Source organism: Microcaecilia unicolor, chromosome 3 (genome assembly GCF_901765095.1).
Source record: "Microcaecilia unicolor chromosome 3, aMicUni1.1, whole genome shotgun sequence".
Classification (NCBI taxonomy): domain Eukaryota; kingdom Metazoa; phylum Chordata; class Amphibia; order Gymnophiona; family Siphonopidae; genus Microcaecilia; species Microcaecilia unicolor.
This window is the reverse complement of record NC_044033.1, coordinates 529,876,585-529,893,208: the sequence shown is the minus strand read 5'-3', so window position 1 is coordinate 529,893,208 and position 16,624 is coordinate 529,876,585. Positions and strand designations below refer to the sequence as shown.

General features: G+C 47.3%; 1 protein-coding gene across 2 annotated transcripts in view; it reads left to right on the top strand.

Annotated features, from left to right (window-relative positions):
• Nucleotides 1-16,624, top strand: part of LOC115467337 (solute carrier family 22 member 16-like) — a 108,089-nt gene that overhangs the window by 17,572 nt on the left and 73,893 nt on the right. For both annotated transcript variants that reach the window (XM_030199211.1, XM_030199210.1), the window contains exon 2: nt 12,581-13,057. In XM_030199211.1, the coding sequence (XP_030055071.1) occupies nt 12,581-13,057 (477 nt within the window). The remainder of the gene's footprint in view (nt 1-12,580; nt 13,058-16,624) is intronic.

The following is a 16,624-nucleotide window of genomic DNA, read 5'->3' as shown; positions in this document are numbered from 1 at the left end:
GCCCCTTTCTTTCCGAGCACTCTACCAAAACCCTCATCCACACCCTTGTCACCTCTCGTTTAGACTACTGCAATCTGCTTCTTGCTGGCCTCCCACTTAGTCACCTCTCCCCTCTCCAGTCGGTTCAAAACTCTGCTGCCCGTCTCGTCTTCCGCCAGGGTCGCTTTACTCATACCACCCCTCTCCTCAAGACCCTTTACTGGCTCCCTATCCGTTTTCGCATCCTGTTCAAACTTCTTCTACTAACCTATAAATGTACTCACTCTGCTGCTCCCCAGTATCTCTCCACACTCGCCCTTCCCTACACCCCTTCCCGTGCACTCCGCTCCATGGATAAATCCTTCTTATCTGTTCCCTTCTCCACTACTGCCAACTCCAGACTTCGCGCCTTCTGTCTCGCTGCACCCTACACTTGGAATAAACTTCCTGAGCCCCTACGTCTTGCCCCATCCTTGGCCACCTTTAAATCTAGACTGAAAGCCCACCTCTTTAACATTGCTTTTGACTCATAACTACTTGTAACCACTCGCCTCCACATACCCTCCTCTCTTCCTTCCCGTTCACATTAATTGATTTGATTTGCTTACTTTATTTATTTTTTGTCTATTCGATTGTAAGCTCTTTGAGCAGGGACTGTCTTTCTTCTATGTTTGTGCAGCGCTGTGTACACCTTGTAGCGCTATAGAAATGCTAAATAGTAGTAGTAGTAGGACATGAAATGAGATTGAAGGGGGGCAGACTCAAGAAAAATGTCAGGAAGTATTTTTTCACGGAGAGAGTGGTGGATACTTGGAATGCCCTCCCGCGGGAGGTGGTGGAGATGAAAACGGTAACAGAATTCAAACATGTGTGGGATAAACATAAAGGAATCCTGTTCAGAAGGAAGGGATCCTCAGAAGCTTAGCTGAGATTGGGTGGCAGAGCTGGTAGTGGGAGGCGGGGCTATTGTTGGGCAGACTTCTACAGTCTGTGCCCTGAAAATGGCAGAAACAAATCAAGGTCAGGTATACACAAAAAGTAGCAGATATGAGTTTATCTTGTTGGCAGACTGGATGGGCTGTGCAGGTCTTTTTCTGCCATCATCTACTATGTAACCATGTAAGACAATCTTGGCAAAGTAATAGAAAGTATATTTATTAGTAATTCTGAAGTACCATCATGCAAAATCTGAAAAAACAAGCAAGCTTGTTTTAAATAAAATTCTTTGATAGATCAGAAGCCAATGAAGTTTGGCAGTATAAGAAGATATGCTGATATACACTGATTCTTATAAATTACTTCATGGGCGCAAGGAGTTTTGTTGTTCAAACATCCATTTGTTCAAGGTATTTAAGAGGCCAGTCTACAGTTCCTAAGTATTAGAATAGTTAAGCTCTGGAGCTCTTTGCTGGGGGATGTGGTAACAGCGGTTAGCGTAGCTGGGTTTTAAAAAAGGTTTGGACAAATTCCTGGAGGAAAAGTCCACAGTCTGCTATTGAGACAGACATGGGAAGCAACTGCTTGTCCTGGATTTGGTAGCATGGGATGTTGCTACTATTTGGGTTTCTGCCAGGTACTTGTGACCTGGATTGGCCACTGTTTGGAAAACAGGATACTGGGCTACATGGACCATTGATCTGACCCAGTATGGCTACTCTTATATTCTTATTAAGAGTATGGAAATTGCTAGTTGATTGATGGATATCCGATTCCATGCTGTTAAAGCACCTTTCAGTATCAATGATCTTTTCTCTCAGCAATTTGTGCTGCCTTTAATGTTCCATTGCTCTCTGTGTTACGTCACAGTAATACCACGTGGGTTTTCTGTGAGTATTTGGAAGCCAAAGTGCAGCAGTTACAGGGCACTGTGAGCTTTTCTCGCAGCCTGTTGGAAAGAGTCCTGTGAGTTCCAGGCCAGCAGCCAGCCTCAGACTCTTCGAAATGTGAGAGCAGTTTCTATTTTAAGGGGCAGGGGGTTCTCTTGTTCTAATAATTCAGGTCTTAAGCATTTTGTGCTGTCATTCCGGGGACTCGCAAGCACACTCCCTGTGTTTAGAGATGCAGCCGAAATCCAGTGATTCATTAATATGTCAGATCCTTGATTTAAGGGGGTGGCTCAGTTACCAACCCTGGGATGTCCTGTATGATGATTGGGGGGGGAGGAGAGAAGATATGTACTTACTCTCAGCCTGTGAATTAACCAAACACTGAGGGGTCTGTATAATTATACTACAGCAAGAGGCCCTCACTGGATGCCCACCGGAAGGGTGAAGGCCAGATTTTAGGACTCAGGCTGTAAAAATACCAGCTAGGTTTAAAAATCTATGACCGGCTGAGCAAGGACTTGCTTTTCCTGTAAGTTAATATGTGTCCCCGCTTGGGATCCATCCACTGGAATAGTGGTGGGTCAATTTACATACCTTAAACAGCCTAAACTGCTAAAAAGTACTGACTAGGCCAAAGAACAAGCAAGTGATTTAATATTTGAGAATCTGCAAAAAGCAGGTCTGAACAATGAGTCCTGATACAAAATTGGTACAATTTTTAAATCCAATATAGCACCTGTAATGAAAGATCAGATGAATAAAATGGAGCTTATTAGTTTTGGTATACAATGTTACAGAGGTAATACAGAGTTCATGAGAAAGGTATGAGACGTATTGCAGCCGGAAGATGTGAAACTGTTATCTCAACGCTTCCCAAAACATGTTGATAATTAGCAGTAGCTGAGAACCAAAGGAGGTGGGTACATCAGATAGCAGATCGCATGGGAAAGTATGATCTCAGAAAGTGAGAAAGATTAGGAGCAAGGTTTCTCACCATTCACTTCTATGGAGAGGTTTGTGTATAAAAGAGGGGGGATTTTGGCTTAGTTTGAGAGTCTTTTCTCCAAAGCTGTCAGACGGCGAAGCCCTGTGCGGATGAAACCAGAATCTGATGTCTGTATTTGTATCCACTTGAAGACTTGTCTTTGGGTAAGGAATAAAATGTATCTATCTATCTAAACCTATCTCTGTCTCTATTTTTATTGATTCTATTTTCTCCTTACCTAACATTTAGCCTAAGGTAGATCACATACAAGTGACACTCAGTTTTGGACAGAAAGCAGTAGTTATGGGAATTAGTTTTCAATTACGGCTCCTAATGCCACCCCAGAACAGACCCCCTTATGATTGGGTGACAATGGAGGTCAGAGAAACTATACAGAATCTGTTATATGAAATAAGTACCTTTAGTCCCCCGTATGACAGAGTCAGAAAGAGGTCTAGAAGAGGCAATTAAAAACAGGTCCTTTTACAAAGGTGCACTAGCATTTTTAGCACACGCTAAAAATAAGCACGCACTAACGTTAGAATCGCCCATATGTTTCTATGGACGTCACTAGCGATTAGTGCGTCTTTGTAAAAGGATCCCTGAATAAGGTAAAAGTCCGTGTCTTCTGCTGCTCCAGCATTCGCTTCTCCTTATGTCAATGTTCAACTCTTCATCGCTTCAGGTCTGCCCTGGCCAAATTCCTAAGAACTGCTGGCTCTTACAGCCTCTCTCTCTGTAACACTGTTGGTATCATTACCTCTCGTGCGTCAGCAGCTAGCTGAAAACGTTCCCCAGCCAACAAATTTGTGGCACACTTTTGAATACGTTGGGGAAAGGCATTTTCCCCAATAGAAATACGCATCTGCTGTCTACAGGCAGAACACATAGTAACATAGTAGATGGCGGCAGAGAAAGACCTGTACGGTCCATCCAGTCTGCCCAACAAGATAAACTCATATGTGCTACTTTATGTGTATACCTGACCTTGATTTGTATCTGCCATTTTCAGGGCAGAGACGGTAGAAGTCTGCCCAGCACTAGCCCCGCCTCCCAACCACTAACCCCGCCTCCCACCACCAGCTCTGCCACCCAATCTCCGCTAAGCTTCTGAGGATCCCTTCCTTCTGAACAGGATTCCTTTATGTTTATCCCATGCATGTTTGAATTCTGTTACCGTTTTCATCTCCACCACCTCCCTCGGGAGGGCATTCCAAGTATCCACCACCCTCTCTGTGAAAAAATACTTCCTGGCATTTTTCTTGAGTCTGCCCCCCTTCAATCTCATTTCATGTCCTCTCGTTCTACTGCCTTCCCATCTCCGGAAAATGTTTGTTTGCAGTCCTCTTCCGCTTATACTCAAGGCTTGGAGCACACAGAAACACTGTTCCTTGCTTGCAATAATTTGAAACCCACCACTTCTGTGAGCCTGTTTTGATATATTAACCCCTAGTTCTCCTGATCACAGTGTAGCTGATTAAAACACGGCTACCACATCACTTTATGATTTAATAAATGAAGGGTCCTTTTACTAAGGTGCGCTGAAAAATGGCCTGCACTGTTGTAGGCGCGTGTATTGGATGGGCGCAGGTCCATTTTTCATCGTGCCTGCAAAGGTCTTTTTTGGGGGTTGAAAATGGACGTGCGGCAAAATAAAAATTGGCTTGCATCCATTTTGGACCTGAGACCTTACCGCCACCTATTGACTTAGCGATAAGGTCTCACGCATCAACCGGACAGTAATTTTCATTGTGCGTATGCTGCCGATTACCACCCGTTTAGCGCCACGCGGTAGAAAATAAAAAATATTTTCCAACACGTGTATCAGACGTGCGTAAAAAATGGAATTAGCGCCCGGGGCATGCATTAGCCAGTTGGTAGTTCCAAATTGACATGCGTTGGACATGCATAGGTGCCTACGAGCTTTAGTAAAAGGGGTCCTGAAATTCCTAAAGTCTCCTTTGTTCTATATGTTTATCTGCATTATAGTGGAGGAGTAGCCTAGTGGTTAGTGCAGTGGACTCTGATCCTGGGGAACTGGGTTCAATTCCCACTGCAGCTCCTTGTGACTCTGGGCAAGTCACTTAACCCTCCAATAAGTACCTGAATATATGTAAACCACTTTGAATGTAGTTGCAAAAACCTCAGAAAGGCGGTATATCAAGTCCCATTTCCCTTTCTCTTATGACATCACAATATCAGAAGTGAGCCAAGTATCGGGCAATCAAGCCATTGTGACATCACTGATGAGGTTGCCTCTTATTGGTGGAATGAGTGGAGGAGTAGCCTAGTGGTTAGTGCAATGGACTTTAAGCCATTGTGACATCACTGATGAGGTTGGCTCTTATTGGTGGAATGAGTGGAGGAGTAGCCTAGTGGTTAGTGCAGTGGACTTTGATCCTGGGGAACTGGGTTCGATTCCCACTGCAGCTCCTTGTGACTCTGGGTGAGTCACTTAACCCTCCATTGCCCCTGGTACAAAATAAGTACCTGAATATATGTAAACCGCTTTGAATGTAGTTGCAAAAACCTCAGAAAGGCGGCATGTCAAGTCCCATTATAAGCTCTGTGGAGAAAAGTCTGCCTTATGTAGCATATGTTGAGTATTGTTAACGAAGTGATGAATCGCTACAGAAGTAGTGGAATAGCTGTGTATTTTTGTAGGATACAACTCCTTTCTTATAGTGGAGTTTTAATGGTCTTTCTTTTGGTTTCTTTTTTAGTTATTTGTTTTCAGTATCAAATAACCATACAAGTTAAACTATTTGTTACAGAAAAATGGAAGGAAATAATCTTCAACAACCAATATCACATACCAAGAAAGAAAAAAAAGCAATCCTCCTAAGACCACTATATCCAAGGGAGGAGTTGCAATATAAGAAGGAGGTCAATTAAAGAAGAAAAATTAAAAGACTAAGGGGTCCTTACACTAAGCTGCCCCGAGAAGTGGCCTGCGCTGGTGTAGACGTGTATATTGGACGCGCACAGGCCCACATAAGCACCGCCATACTGGGAAAAGATCAAGGGTCCATCACGCCCAGCATCCTGTCTCCGAAAGCGGTCAATCCAGGTTTCAAGAACCCGGCAACCCCCCCCCCCCCCCAAAAAAAAATAATTATTTAATAATGTTCAATGGACTTTTCCCTCAGGATTCTGTCCAAACCCCCCTTAAACTCCGTAAGGCCAGCTGCTGCCACTACATTCTCTGGCAACGAGTTCCAGAGTCTAACTACATGCTGAGTAAAGAAAAACTTTCTCCTATTTGTTTTAAATCTACCATATTCTAGCTTCATCTTGTGTCCCCTGGTTTTGTTGTTGTTTGAAAGTGTAAACAAACGTTTCACATCTATCTGCTCTAATCCACTCATTATCTTGTAGACTTCTATCATATCACCCCTCAGCCGCCTTTTCTCCAAGCTGAAGAGCCCTAACCTTCTCAGCCTTTCCTCATGGGGAAGTCGTTCCATTCCCTTTATCATTTTCGTCGCCCTTCTCTGCACCTTTTCTAATTCCTTTATATCTTTTTTGAGATGCGGCGACCAGAATTGGACACAATACTCAAGGTGCGGTCACACCATGGAGCGATACAACAGCATTACAACATCCTCGTGTTTGTTTTCCATTCCTTTCCTAATAATACTCAACATTCTGTGTGCTTTCTTAGCCGCGGCAGCACACTGGGCAGACGTTTTTAACGTCTTATCCACGATGACTCCCAGATCCCTTTCTAGGTCCGTAATTCCTAACGCGGAACCTTGCATGACATAGCTGTAATTCAGGTTCCTCTTACCCACATGCATCACTTTGCACTTGTCAGCATTGAACTTCATCTGCCACTTGGACGCCCAATCCCCCAGCCTCACAAGGTCCTCTTGTAATCTCGTGGATCCACCACCTCCCCCTTGGCATGAACTCTCCCAGGCATATTCGAGCGTGGAATACGCTGCCTGCTCCCTCGGGAAGTGAGGAAACTGCTGCTTAAGCTCCCCCGCATCTATGGGCAAATAACTTTCCTTTTCAACTGGATTTAGAGCCTCCCTCCTTTCCTTTTGCTCCTCCCTTTTCTGAGCCCTTTCCCTACGGCTCTTCCCTGGCACCCCCATGATCTCCTCCTGGAATGGAAAGATTTGGGCTAGACCAGGATTGGTCAAATGTCACATGCATTCTGCACTGGGGGAAGTATGTTGAAACCAGTGAATGCATCGAATCAGGAGATCAAGAAAGGCAAAGGGGCTGAGTCACCAAGGTGTTCTTCCTTTTATTGTTCTCTGGGACATCATATTATTTGTTCTTCCATGTGGAATGCCAAACACCACATGCACAGAAGAACTATCCTTCACAGATACAGCACAGCAGGAGACTAAAAAAAAAGTCATCACAACAATGGTGTCCATAGCCGCCGAGAGGGGGGGCAGACAAAATTCCCCGGGCCCGGGCCTCCAAGGGGGGCGGCCTTGCCCCGGGCCCGGCCCAGTTTCCCCGGACATGTCCTGTTTTTGAGGGCGCCGTCGGGAGTCCGGGCGGGTTTCTGAATTTCCTGGATTTGTCTGGGTTTCTTCAGTTCGGGTCATCACATGGCCTGTCCTGACTCCTCCTGACCTATAGTATGCACGCACGCGGCATGGGCCGACGCAGGCTGCAGCGTCTGTGCGTGTGCCAGCCAGCCTGCCTGCTGATCAGCTGATGATGATCCTCCTTCCTCCTGCACGCAGGCGCAGCACTTTTCACTGCTACTGCCTGCCGCCTTCCGCCTGCAGCTGCCGCCATAACCCCGACGACGAGGCTGCAGCATCTGTGCGTGTGCCAGGGGCCAGCGCCGCCAGCCAACCTTAGCGGTAACCGTCTGTGTCCCATATTGCAAAGCCAAAGCGCTAAACTATATTTTAGGGATCAGTTGCGATATAACAGTTCAAGCGGCAGCCTCGCGAGACTTCCATTGAAGTCTTGCACAGGGGGTTGGGGCGGGGAAGGGGTATGACAGGGGACGGGGTATGTGTCCTTTTTTTCTTAGGGCAAATATGGTAACCCTAAGTGTATCAAATATGATAAATATATAACATTTTTATACAGCATCTGCCCTGGGGGGGGAGGGGGGACAGAGCGTCCGTTATGTGCGCCCGGAAAATTTTTTTTTTCAGACGCATGTATCGGATGTGCGCCAAAAATGAAATGACCGCAAGAGCCACGCAGTAGCTGGGCAGTAACTCCATTTTGGCGCACATTGGGTGCGCATAGACGCTTACATAGCTTAGTTAAAGGGCCCTTGAAGATGGCAAGAGGTTGAGAAAACATAAATGACATGCTGAAAAAATAAAATGGGTAATAGAGCAAAAAACTATTCAGCTGGAAGTGATCAGTGGGGTTTTTTTTAAGCTAAATTAGACCCAGATGTTCAATGTCAGGCCACATCTGGACACCGGCATTGAATATCTCTGTATATGACAGACATATTTTACTACTGCTACTACTTAACATTTCTAAAGGGCTACTAGGGTTACGCAGCGCTGTACAATTTAACATAGAAGGACAGTCCCTGCTCAAAGAGCTTACAATCTAATAGACAAGTGAACGGTCGGTCCGATAGGGGCAGTCAAATTGGGGCAGTCAGGATTCACTGAACGGTAAGGGTTAGGTGCCGAACGCAGCATTGAAGAGGGTGATTTAAGTGCTGACTATTGCTGGCTAAATTAGAGACATAAGACATAAGCATCACCATACTGGGACAGACCAAAGGTCCATCTAGCCCAGCACCCTGTCTCCGACAGTGGCCAATCCAGGTCACAATCACCCGACAAGATCCATGGAGCAAAGCATTTTGTACTGCTTGTCCCAGGAATAGTGGATTTTTCCCTACGTTCCTTTAATAAAATTCTATGTGCTTTTCCTTCAGGAAACCGTCCAAACCTTTCTTAAACTCTGCTAAGCTAACCGCTTTAACCACATTCTCCGGCAAGGAATTCCAGAATCGAATCACGCGCTGAGTAAAGAAAAATGTTCTCTTATTTGTTTTAAACTAACTGCACTCCAGCTTCATCGCATGCCCCCTTGTCCTAGTATTTTTGGAAAGCGTAAACAGACGCTCCATATCTATCTTTTCCACTCCACTCATTATTGTATATACCTCTATCATATCACCCCTGGATATTCAATGCCAGACCATCTCTGGGCACCAGCATTGGATATCCAGATATGTCCAGACATGTGCCAGTCACTGATACTTCTACAAGTCCCAGCCAATACTCAGCCAGGACCTGCATAAGACATTAGCGTGGATCCCAGATGAATATCGGCCACAACCTGCATAAGGGGATCTCTCAGATCTGCATAACCACCCCACCTTTCCGCTCCCCCTGATCCCCCAATTTTGTTCTTCAACCCCCTCCCCCCCAGTTCAGATCCCCCCCCCCAATCCCTCTTTTAAGGACCTCCCTCTTCATATCCAAGCCCTAGCCAGGTCTCCATCCCCCAGACTCCCAAGGACTTAGCCAGAGGTGAACCCCTAGTGCAGTGATGGCGAACCTTTCAGAGACCGAGTGCCCAAACAGCAACTCAAAATCTAATTATTTATCGCAACGTGCCGGTACTCATTATGGGCGGGGTCACCACATATGACTCTACCCCTATGATTGCCACACCCCCTTACACCAGCCATGGCGCATATAAACAGACATCATTGAAAATATTATACTAGTATGTGAGAAAAAAATAACATGATTTTCTTTCATTATAAATCATTTCTGCAAGTTGTTACAGCTCCAGTATTTCCAGTGCAAAATAAGACAGCAGATGTAAATTCTCAAATTGGACATATTCCGAACACTAAAATGAAAATAAAATGATTTTTTCTACCTTTGTTGTCTGGTGACTTTGTTTTTCTATCCATATTGGTCCTAGTCGCTGATTCTGCTGCTCTCTATCTGTTCTCTTAACTCCGTTTCCAGGGCTTCCTTTCCATTTATTTCTTTACTTTCCTCCTTTCTTCTTCATTTCTTACCCTCCTCTCCCCTCCAGCCACCCTCCTCTCCCCTCCAGCCGCCCTCCTCTCCCCTCCAGCCGCCCATGTCCAGCCACCCTCCTCTCCCCCCTGCCCTCCCAGCGGCAGGCCTCCCTCCCATCCAGCACCAGGCCTCCCTCCCTCCCAGCACCAGGCCACCCAGCACTCCCACCCACCCACCCAGCACCAGGCCTCCCACCCAGCACCAAGCCTCCCTACCTCCCACCCAGCACCAGGCCACCCACCCAAGCCACCCAGCACCAGGCCTGCCACCCAGCACCAGGCCTCTCTGCCACCCACCCAGCACCAGGCCTCCCACCCAGCACCAAGCCTCCCTACCTCCCACCCAGCACCAGGCCACCCACCCAAGCCACCCAGCACCAGGCCTGCCACCCAGCACCAGGCCTCTCTGCCACCCACCCAGCACCAGGCCTCCCTCCCAGCACCAGGCCACCCACCCAGCACCAAGCCTCCCTACCTCCCACCCACCAGGCCTGCCACCCAGGCCACCCACCAGACCTCCCACCCAGCATCAGGCCAGCACCAGGCCATCCACCCACCTAGCACTCCCACCCAACCACCAGGCCTGCTGCACTCCCACCCAGCACCAAGCCATCCACCCACCCAGCACTCCCACCCAAGCACCAGGCCTGCCACACTCCCACCCAAGCACCAGGCCACCCGGCACCAGGTCTCCCAGCCACCAGACCTCACACCCAGCATCAGGCCGACAGACCTCCCACCCAGCACCAGGCCGACCTCCCACCCACCCACCCACCCAGCACCAGGCAGGCAGGCAGGCCTCCCTCCCACCCAGCACCAGGCCTCCCTCCCTCCCAGCACCAGGCCACCCAGCACTCCCACCCACCCAGCACCAAGCCTCCCTACCTCCCACCCAGCACCAGGCCACCCACCCAAGCCACCCAGCACCAGGCCTCTCTGCCACCCACCCAGCACCAAGCCTCCCTACCTCCCACCCACCAGGCCTGCCACCCAGGCCACCCACCAGACCTCCCACCCAGCACCAGGCCAGCACCAAGCCATCCACCCACCCAGCACTCCCACCCAAGCACCAGGCCTGCCACACTCCCACCCAAGCACCAGGCCACCCGGCACCAGGTCTCCCAGCCACCAGATCTCACACCCAGCATCAGGCCGACAGACCTCCCACCCAGCACCAGGCCGACCTCCCACCCACCCACCTGGCAGCAGGCACCAGACCACCCTCCCTCCCACCCACCCGGCGTCAAGCATTCCTTCGTCCCTCCCTCCCACCCGGCACCAGCCCGCCCGGCCTCCCTCCCTCCGAGCAGAAAATTTAAAAGTCTTCCCTTGTCGCTGTTAAAGCCGCGTCAGTAGTAGTGGTGAAAGCGTGCTGCTGGTTCAGTGCGCCTTCAGCCTCCGTCTCTCAAACTCTGGTCCCGCCCTAACAGGAAATGAGGGCGGGACCAGAGTTTAAGAGACGGAAGGCTGAAGGTGCGCCGAACCAGCAGCACGCTTTCACCGCTACTACTGATGCGGCTTTAACAGCGACAAGGGAAGACTTAAATTTTCTGCTCGGAGGGAGGCTGGGCGGGCTGGTGCCGGGTGGGAGGGAGGGACGAAGGAATGCTTGACGCCGGGTGGGTGGGAGGGAGGGCTGGAACGGGGTGAGGCGACCAGCGGTGCGCGTGCCCACAGAGAGGGCTCTGTGTGCCCTCTCTGGCACGCGTGTGCCATAGGTTCACTATCACCGCCCTAGTGTGTAGTGGAACGGGATTGGAGATGTGCCCTTTCCACTCCTTTGTTGGCTTCAGGTTTCAAAATGGTGGTGCTGCCCTCTAGCAGTAGTCTCATGGTACTTCTGCAAGGGCAATTTGCCTGCTTATACCATGCTGAATATCAATCCCTTATATGGAAAAAGTAAAGAATTAAGAAATGCAAAGCTTGAAAATGTTATTGTGCTTCCTACCCTGCTGCAGCTACAGTTAAACAGGTGGGAAGGTTGAAGCTGGTGGCAAGTGGGCCAGGGAGGTGAGGTCGAGGGCTGAGAATACTGTTAAAGCATGTAAGTGTAGAAGAGCCTGCCTGTCGGTGGGGGCGGGAGACAGCAAATCAATGCCAATCTGAGAGGAGAGGAAGAAAATTCACTCTCCACTACTAATCTGGGAAAACTATATCTATGGCTCGGAATACTAAACATTTTGGCTGCTGCTGCTCTAGTCCACTGTCAGTGACTGCAATATGTGGAAAATGTAGATCAGCTGCCACTGAAACTCTGTGATGGTACATAGTGCTACAATATAGTGCTGCATAGGGTTACCATATGTCCGGATTTACCGAAGGTGGAAGAGGTCACTAGACCATCAGGGCAGTAGTAATGTAAGGGGATGGGGGTGACCGGGAGGAGGGGTGATGGGGTATGTGACAGGGGGTGGAGCGAGGGTGTGACAGGGGGCGGGACGGGGTGTGTGGTGTGGCAGGGCATGTGTCCTCCTTTTTGGGGGACAAAATATGGTAACCCTAGTGCTGCACATTTGAATGTGGAGGACCAAAGTGAAAACTGAAAGCTTTTCTTCTTTGTTTTTTTGGGTGTTTGGTGCATTCCTTCCCCAGCTGCTCTCTGCCCCCCTTCCCCTTAAGAGCCTGGCTTGGAGCATGATGTGCTGTCCATAGGCCTCAGAAGAAGACGGAAAGGTGCCTGCAGAGCACGGGCACCTCATGCGAGTGAAGTCAGATCAATTGTCAGTAGGAATTAGTGACGTTCTTCAGGGTTTGGATTATGCTTTTAACACACTGCCCTCTTTGTCTCTGCAGATTCCAGGCATGCATATATTTTGCATCCATCTTTCAAGCGATCTCCTGTGGCATTCACTACCTGGCCTCCGTTTTCATTGCGATAACTCCTAAACATGTGTGTAACGTTCCTGGCAATGTTACCTCTGTTCTGCTGGCCAATTCCTCCAGCAACAGAATTGAAGATGCCTGGGAGCTATGGACATCAGCCAAAGATTACCTCGTGGTCCAGCTAGAGAACGGAGAGGTCTGGGAACTCACCCAGTGCAGCAGGACCCGAAGGGAAGATGCTTTTAACCTGACCTACGATTACGAAGGACCACGGAGCACGCAGTCCTGCTCGGATGGATTCCTCTACGATCAGACCAAGCTGGAGAGCAGCATTGTCACAGACTGGGACCTGGTCTGCGAGCGAGCGTGGCTTGCTAAGTTAGCCCAGCCCACCTTCATGCTGGGAGTCCTCTTTGGAGCGGTTATTTTTGGAGACATTGCAGACAGGTACAGTATGATGCTCACCTCTCCACAGCCACACCCCGTTCATGCTAAGTAAGTCTGTAGGTCTTATTTTGACTAAGGTTGCAAAGATTAGAGTCAGCATTGCATTTATACGACTCCTGTGGAAAGAAATTAAAGAGGAGAGCATTATAAGATGTTACCAAAATTATAGAGTTCAGTGAAGGGAAAAGCTGAGGGGTCCTTTTACTAAGGTGCACTGATAATGGTCTGCGTTAGTGTAGCCGCGAGTTTCAGGCGTGTGCAGAGTCATTTTTCAGCGCACCTGCAAAAAAAATGCCTTTTAAAAGTTTTTGCCGAAAATGGACGTGGGCCAAAATGAAAATTGCCGCGTGTCCATTTTGGGTCTGCCAGCCATTGACCTAGTGGTAAAGTCTCACGCAGTAACCGGGCGGTAAAGACCAATGCGCGTCAAATGCCACTTGCTGCGTGCCCAATACGTGCATCCAAAAATACATTTTTCGGATGCATGTATCGGACACGTACCAAAAACGAAATTACCGCAAGAGCCACGCGGTAGCTTGCCAGTAACTGCATTTTGAAGCGCGTAGACGCTTACACGGCTTAGTAAAAGAGCCTCTGAGCTCTTTGCAAGTTAGGTACCCTTTAAGGGGTCAGTATAAAATACTACATGAACCTTTGACACCTCACAGGTCCCATCTTCAGATGTGATTGTGTCATGTCATGTTAATGGTCATCGTGTTTCTTCAATAAACAAAACAGCGAAGGTGACTAATAAAAACAAAACCAAAAATAAAAAATATATATAAAAATATGTAAAAAAAAGACGACACTTCAAATATGAAAACTAAAAATATATTTATTGACCATAAAATTAATGCAGAATACAGGAGAACAGGACTCGACACAGTTGTCTCTTCATAGATGCGAGACGCCTACTTGAGCATCTCTGGTCTATATTGTTTCGAGTGATTTTGAGCAACACAAGTTCCCTGAAGAGACAACTGGAGAGCTGTTTATACAGACATCCTTAATACAATTCACCTACAAGCTGTTCTACATATTAATTTAAAAACATCCGCTATAGAATTAGAGAAAGACATTTTATATGGTGAGACTCCTGACGCAGGCCTTACCGGCCGAAACACAGCTGTGTCGAGTCCTGTTCTCCTGTATTCTGCATTAATTTTATGGTCCATAAATATTTTTCATTTTCATATTTGAAGTGTTGTCTTTTTTTTACATATTTTTTATATATATTTTTTATTTTTGGTTTTATTTTTATTAGTCATCTTCGCTGTTTTGTTTATTGTTGTTTTTTTGCGAAGACTGGTTTCTTCTGTGTTTTTTGCATCGTGTTTCTTCTCTATCTGTACCAAGATTCTTGTCCTTGGGTTTAATTTTTTTTCCAGCTGTTGACTGAGAGATGTGTTTTCATGTGCATGATCTTCAAAAAGAGTACATTTGTTTTCTAATGAATATTGCTGCAATTGTTTTCTGTATTTCTCAGACTGCCACCATCTTTAAAATGGGCAGAAGTGATTGGGGATTGCTCCCACCTCACTTCCTCTAGAGTCCCCACAGATGGGGTAAATAGTCTGAGAGGATAGGGATTTAGGGGATACACAGGAGGGGGGAGGTCAATTTTAACATTTCCTTTCCTTTTCCAAAATCAAAAGGGAAATGAAAATACTCTGAAATTCAGAGGGTTATTTGTCATTTTGTTTTCTAATGAAAAGAAATAGGATAATGTTGTATTTTTCTTTTCATTAGAAAATGAACACACATCCCTTCCATTTCTCCTTTAAAGAGCAGGAGTTTTTAAAAATTGCAAAGAGTGTGGAAATCAGAACAATGGGAGCTGCGCAGTGGAGTTAGATGCTCCAGAAGGACTATTTGGATGCTGGGGGGTCATATGGTGCTGCTGAAAAACATCAAATTTTGAGAGAATCAGTGGTAGGTGGCAGATATTTCAAACTGTCTGCACATTTCTAAAGGCCTCTCCTTCTACAATTCCTGTCAAGAAAATATTACAGAAATCAACTAACATCAGAATATCAAACTTTACTACCACTTCCTTTAAAATACATTTTCCTAACTAGCTGGCTGAAGATCTATCCTAGCCAAAGAAAGTCTCTAAATGAAACATACATATTATGGAAATGGGACATGATATACTGCCTTGCTGAGGTTTTTGCAACTACATTCAAGGTGGTTTTACATATATTCAGGTACTTATTTTGTACCAGGGGCAATGGAGGGTTAAGTGACTTGCCCAGAGTCACAAGGAGCTGCAGTGGGAATTGAACCCACTTCCCCAGAATCAGAGTCCGCTGCACTAACCACTAGGCTACTCCTCCACTAGCAACATTCCATGTAGAAGCCTGCCCTTGCAGATCAGCAATGCGGCCGGGCAGGCTTCTGTTTCTGTGAGTATGACGTCCTGCATGTAACATAGTAACATAGTAGATGACGGCAGAAAAAGACCTGCATGGTCTATCCAGTCTGCCCAAGACAAACTCATATGTGTATACCTTACCTTGAATTTGTACCTGTCCTTTTCAGGGCACAGACCATATAAGTCTGCCCAGCAGTATTTCCCGCCTCCCAACCACCAGTCCCGCCTTCCATCACCAGCTCTGGTACAGACCGTACAAGTCTGCCCTCCCCTATCCTCTCCTCCCAATCACCACCCCCTCTTCCCCCCACCTGCTCCGCCACCCAATTTCAGCTAAGCTTCTGAGGATCCATTCCTTCTGCACAGGATTCCTCTATGCATATCCCACGCATGTTTGAACTCCGTTACCGTTTTCATCTCCACCACCTCCCGCGGGAGGGCATTCCAAGCGTCCACCACCCTCTCCGTGAAAAAATACTTCCTGACATCTTTCCTGAGTCTGCCCCCCTTCAATCTCATTTCATGTCCTCTCGTTCTACCGCCTTCCCATCTCTGGAAAAGATTTGTTTGCGGATTAATACATTTCAAATATTTGAACGTCTGTATCATATCACCCCTGTTCAGGGCCGTGCCTAGGGTCTCTGGCGCCCCCCTGCAGACTATCAATTGGCGCCCCCCCTCCCCCGTGAAAATGATCACGCCCCCCCCCCCCCCATGAAAATGATCGCTCACCACTTGCCACACTGAAAGGAATTGTCAGCAATATTCTTAGAAACAAATTGGTATACATTGCAAAATAAGATAGCAGATGTAAATTCTCAAAGTGGACATATTCCAAATGCTAAAATGAAAATAAAATGATTTTTTTTCTACCTTTGTTGTCTGGTGACTTTCTTTTTTCAATCATGCTGGTCCAGTATCTGATTCTGCTGCTATCTGTCCTCTTAACTCCATTTCCAGGGCTTCCTTTCCATTTATTTCTTTACTTTTCTCCTTTCTTCTTCATTTCTTGCTCTATATCCATTTCCAGCAATTTCTCCTCTCTCCCTGGGTCCTGCCCTCCCATCCATGTCCATTCTTGTCCCTCTCTGCCCTTCCCTCCTCCATTCATAGCCAGCAATCCTCCTCTCTCCCCTCCCCTCCATTTCCAGCAATTTGTCCTCTCCCTGGGCCCCCATGTCCATCCTTGTCCC